Consider the following 6,000-nt stretch of genomic DNA (forward strand, 5'->3'; position numbering starts at 1 on the left):
CAAATTTCTTTCTGTGCACCTAATTCTCTTGGTTGGGTGCACCAGTGCACCTATTTCCAATAATTTTGAGTCCTGCACAACAGTTCACAACCAAACAGGGGATGCGAGAGACTTGTTTGTGCCGCTATCACCTGTGTTTGGCCGCCAGGTAGGAAGCCAGACGACAACTTTGTGTTTGTGTGATAAGACTGTGTAGGGTCCCTTTGTCGCTGTTGGGCAGCATACCTCCCCTTCCAAGCATACTGACCACATCTTAGCTATGCACATTGCTGGCAGGCAGCCTACCATGGGCAGTGCACAGCTATAACATTGTGACATCATCCTTATATCGAAACTCCAAAATGTCCAATTGTCTCTTTCACTACACAGCATTACTATAGTGCAGGTATGCCTGCTCAAGACTTCCTAAGTGAGAAGACTCAGTAAGAATTGGCACACCTCAAGGGTTAAGTAAGCACAACAGTGACCTATTTCAGGAAAAGCACACGGATTCGCACTTCCACAATCATTAATATATTGATACCAACAACAACATATTGTATCTCCCCTTTACAGTGCCGGCCTTTCAGGTTACACTACTAACATCCACTGGTGCATTTGGGGCATGAACACAAACATGGCAACACCTTCCATGGGATGCTGCCTGTGTAAAGATCCGCGCTTTTCAGATTTTGTTTTCATAACTATTTCTGGCAAAGCATTTTAACCTGCCACAATTGCGGGGGATGGGTCAAGGCAAATGTACAGAGCCGGGCATGCTAACAGCACTCATCAGAACTGTAGCAAGGAGAAAACTGCGGTCGGAGATACGGGTAACCCTCACATGCTGACAGAATGAATTATGATCGGCATGTTTGGTGTAATTAACTCAGTTTCCTCAACACTTTTGTGGGAAGTGTTGCCAAAGTCCGACTTCAGGACATCAGACATGAATAGGAAGAAATTCTAAGTAGACATTGTAAGAACAGCAGATGTTGTGCAGTTATTGACCACCTTTCAAGCAGCTGTCACCTGGTCCCTGGTGAGTGGTGACTATATTAAATTTGGGCTGACTTTCAAATGCAATTTCAATCAGGGTATGAACCAGAGAAATATCAATGTGCACCAGTGATACTACATACTAGGGGTGGATACCGGTTCGCTGGACCTGATTCGGACCTTCATAACATCCAAGAACCGAGTCCAAAACACCTGAAAGCCAAAAACCTGAGTCCAAAAAAACCTGAACGAAGTACAAATATATTTGTCTGTTATGTTTGATAAAAGTGTTTTGAGTCTCCCCTCTGACAAAAAAGGCATTTAAAATAAGTGCAACATTCAAATATCAAACAATGGTTTGTCTTGAAAGTCTTCTCACCAAGAAACTTTTATCCATATGAGTCGTGTGTGTCAGTATTAATTCTCTATGCTTAATATTGGTCTAATAAAACAAAACAGCAACTGGACAGGATCAGGTTCAGGTTCAGGTCCGGACCTGAACCTAAATCTCTGGACCTAAACTTGGACTTGGACCTTATTAAGCCGAACCGGTATCCACCCCTACTACATACTACTCCAAAATCACATCAACTAGCATGATTTACATGTGTGCAAAATCAATATACACATTATAAAAACATGAAGTCTGACTCGTTTTTTTTCCTTCTGCAAAATCACATATAAACCAATTTTCTACCAGTGCTAAAACTGGCTATCGACTACTCTCCAAGCAGAGGAGGGGTTTCGGCTGTTTTTTTACATGTTTCTAGGCGTTTTTGTCGGGCTTTCTACTTTGTCATGTTTTTTTTGTATAGCCAACCCACACAAAAAAAATGACAAAGTAGAAAGCCCGACAAAAACGCCTAGAAACACGTCAAAAAACAGTCGAAACCCCTCCTCTGCTTGGAGAGTAGCCATCGACAGAAATCACCTCAAGGTAACTAAAAGCTAAAGTCGTGACCAGATTAGGACACTTGACTTGACATACCCGTGCAGTCAGACACCACAAATTTCAACTTACTCTCTTTTCAAATCTATCAAGAATACCATTCATAAACAGTTCTATTTCAACAGAAATATTAATTGGTCAGTTTTATCTGTAACTGTATGATTACTAGACTATCTAAAAATTTGGCCCTTGCTTCCCTCTAAAATCAAGCATTTTCATAGTACACATCGATCTATAATATTATGTGGATCCTTGACCAGTTTTACCAACTGGAAGCAAAAAATTCAGGCAACAGAAAAGGATTACTAGTATTAGTTCTTGTTATGTGAGTACTGTACATGGAAAGTGTAAAAGACAATTGTCAGCGGAGTTGTTCTTGTTTTGTTGTTTTCCAGGATCAGTGATAGATAAACGCCAAAGAAAGTCTGAATATGAACTTCAAATAATTTGAAACAACTGAGAAAAAAACATCCTTTCCACAAACAAGCTTTGAATTTTGCGCTCAGTGTTACACACACATTGTGTTTCAACAAGTTTACTTCCAAACATTCAGATAGCCTCCAATACACATGCTTCAAGAACTCCCAGGAGGGCAAATTAAGCTGCCCCCAATTTGTCCCAAGCTGAGAGTTTAACTTTTGACTCCGTTGTGATATTTCTCTCTCGGGCTGTCAGTTGTAACATTACTCCAGCCGACATTAAGTACCAGAATGATAGATTGGAAAGTCACAGTTGTGAACAGAACGGTAGCGAGGTAAGGTGGGAACCAAGGAAGACCAGATTATCCCTCAAGTACATAACAACGCCACTCTGCTATTAAAACACACCCAAATCCCTGGAGTAAACTATAGGCACACTGAGATGAAGGACAGAACTCGTGAAAGTCCGTTTGGTGGAGGACGTGTGGCATTATCGCGTGTTATGCAGTGGTAGGAGGTGAACTGTATCAGGTATCACCTTGCGTGCGTGTGAAAACTCGCACTGGGGTGACAGAAATCTCAACTACTTAATAATCGTTTGAGGGACTGCCCCCACTGATTAAAAGGGTAAATAATACTAATCTGTTCTAATCTCATTCACAGCTGTTTATTACCGCAAACAACAAGGCGTGATCTTATCGAATACACTCTTTCCTCGGTGGACATTGTGGTGAATGCGACACTGTGAAGTATGTGCGCTGTTTTAAAAACACGTTTTGTTAGTCAACTTAGATACGTGCCGTGAAGACGAGGCGATCATCATTATGTATCTTTCTTTTGAGGAAATGGAAATGAAATTGAAAGAGTGACAAAATGTCTTTGTGTGAGTCAGGGAATGAAGCAGCAAGTAGTCAACAAAACACCTTCATCAGCTGAAAGAGGCGGAAACATGCCTGACTTGTAGCGGTTTGACTTGGGCCACTTCTGAGCGGCTGGCGGTACCAGGACGGGACCCCTCCCATGGCGAGTTTGTCCTTATAGCGTTTTCAATCTAATCTATAGACTGGGTATAATATAGACAGAGTAAACCACGGTAGATATACCCCATATATGTTTGGTAAGTTATAAGAAATTGTCGTACATAGTGTCGTACTTACAGTTTCTTTGTCGGGATCGGTAGACCCGTAGGGCTTGGCACTTGACGGAGCCCCTGTCCCGAACAGTCGACAGTGCACGCCATTGGGACGGCAGAGCACAGGCACTCATCGGGACAAGGGGTCTCACAGTTCGTCTCCGTCGGACCCTCGGTGGGGGGAGCCTCGGTGGTGTGTCCGAGGGCGGGCCGGGGCCCGACGCACGCCAGTAATCCACATAGCAGGTAGATCCAGAAGAGCCCGGGCCGGAGGACGCCATGTTTCCCGGTGACCAGGACATCGGGTTGCATACTTCAGACGTACGCTAGCAGCTCATCTTGTGTACCGAGCACTCTGGCCAGATCGTGCCGTGGGTGGCGACACCGAGCACCGTGGGGAGTCATGATCTCAGCCGATTGTCCCCGCAAACTCGTCGTTCCGTCCGCACCGCAACCTCATCTCTCTGGCCTACAGTACACGGGGCAACACAACAAAACAGCGTCAAAACGGTCGACTGACTCCGCGGTACCGCCGAAAGAACCTACAAAAACACACAAGGATTCCGCCACAGCTTGCCTTCCTGAGAAAAATCCGGTTCTAAGTACACCCCTCCCCACAAACAAGCCACACTCACCCTCCCGGGACCTACATGGGTACATAAAGCAGAAGTGTTGTGCCGGGAGTGTTGGTCCCTGTGGATCGCCGCTGCGCCTTCCCGTGCGATATGGAGATCTGGGGTTCGCTTTCACCGTGTCAACTTACTATTCAACAGCGCAAGTTGGCTTTTCACGTGACCGGCGGACAAAAGGCCCGGGCCCTGGGACGTGTCCTTATTGATTCGTGTTGGTGTTGGCCTGCGCAGTCATAACGACTCTTTAGTGAGTTACGGGAGACACCTTGGAAACGGTTGTCCAGCTCTGCTTTCACGTCACCTTTTTTTCATGCGTGCAAAAACAACACGAGGCGTGGATAAAGGTTAATCTTGGCAGGACTCGTTAGCGCGCCGGGTGTTTGCTGCCGCCAGAGAGGCTAGTTTTCACGCCAAAGTTTTTTCACCTGCCGAAACACGCGCTGGAGTCAAAGACCCCCATTGACGTTGCTGTCTACATCCGCATCCACGATCGATATCAGACAAGAACCGTTCAAAAGGGATGCCGCAGGTAGCTGGAAACCGCCAGAGTAGATGTGTACCTGACACAAATTGAGATTGACTAGGCGCCCCGCCTCGCTATAACGCCAACCTGCCAGAGATTTACTTGGATGACAACATGGGCGGGCCAACGCCATCCGATATGTTGATTGATCAATTTTTGGGAGACCCTAATAGTTGCCCCATGTTAAATTAACCCCGCACGCCGTATTTACCGTCATAACAGTCAGAAGTGATCAAACATACGGAGTGCGTGTTGCCTCAACATCCATGTAGACCGAAGTCCGACAGTACAGCGAACCGTGCCCAGGAGTTTACCAATCTTACACCACGTAACATTATGGCAATTCTTTTAATCTTTCAACAGGTCTAACTCTGATCAGGAAAACTTCTGATAAGGCTCATCAAAGATTAATAAAACAAGTGCACAGAACCCATACGCGGCCATTTTACTGACACTATCGTTTTGACTTTGCTACTGCTCCACTTCTTTGTCAAGTTTGAACGACCTAAGTCACTTTCAAGTCGAATAAATGAACGTCCGTGATGATAAAAAGATAAATAAAAGTCTTCCAGTCGTTTCTTTTGTTGTAGACCCGGATAGAAGAAATCCCCGGGCAACCAGCGGCCACGTCAAAGCTTTTAAAGCCATGGTGAGCTCAGGCAACTGAAGTTCACCAAGTTCCGCTACTAGGCTCCCATTGTCGTGCTCAAAGGCACAGTCTTTTGGTCCCTTCCGACGGCGGAAATCATGATGAAACTGAGTGATGTGGCGCTGAGGCAAGCACATCGCACGCAACTGAGGCATGCCTGGCTGGCGCGCAGTTGCAAATGTGTTCTGAGTGAGCTAAAGTGGAAGCCAGGCGTGGCGGTCTGAACCGGTGACCCCATGCCTTGTACTTGGGTATAGTGCCTCTGTAGTAATCTCCAAGCAGATATGTCGGTGGCAAGGCAGTATCCAAAGGGCCAACCAGTATCCAGTATTAATAGGCCACCGGGGACCTGTACCTGAACAATTTGAAAAATTAACATGTGTTCTTCTGAACTTCTTCAATAATGACAGAAACATCAATAAACCGTTTTCAACTTGTCAGTATCTTTATTCAAAGAACATAACTATAGGTTTTCTATCGCCAAACTCCCTTGGCCTTGCTATCAAAACTCCCCGCCTGCCTGAATGATCTGTTGCATATTTGTTACGCTGTTCCAAGGTGTCATTTTGGTCACGTTTGGTGTTTCATGAGGCCATGAGGTCAGGAGATCAGTCACAAAATAAGCGCATACTTGGTGTGAATTTATATCGGTACAGTACCGCTACTTCATGATCCGGTATTTTGGACCTGTAGTAATAAGTTTTTACGGTACAGTACC

At 45.3% G+C, this 6,000-nt stretch overlaps 1 protein-coding gene across 3 annotated transcripts in view; it reads right to left on the bottom strand.

Moving 5' to 3' along the window:
• The window catches only part of LOC136440369 (polycystin-1-like), a 55,420-nt gene extending 51,173 nt beyond the window's left edge, over window positions 1-4,247 (bottom strand). For all 3 annotated transcript variants that reach the window (XM_066436379.1, XM_066436380.1, XM_066436378.1), the window contains exons 1-2: window positions 4,114-4,247; window positions 3,504-3,947 (exon numbers count right to left, since the gene is read on the bottom strand). In XM_066436379.1, coding sequence (XP_066292476.1) covers window positions 3,504-3,790 — 287 coding nt within the window. In that variant the 5' untranslated portion in view covers window positions 3,791-3,947; window positions 4,114-4,247. The remainder of the gene's footprint in view (window positions 1-3,503; window positions 3,948-4,113) is intronic.
• Between the last annotated feature and the right edge of the window lie 1,753 nt (window positions 4,248-6,000).

Source organism: Branchiostoma lanceolatum, chromosome 8 (genome assembly GCF_035083965.1).
Source record: "Branchiostoma lanceolatum isolate klBraLanc5 chromosome 8, klBraLanc5.hap2, whole genome shotgun sequence".
NCBI classification, from domain to species: Eukaryota; Metazoa; Chordata; class Leptocardii; order Amphioxiformes; family Branchiostomatidae; genus Branchiostoma; species Branchiostoma lanceolatum.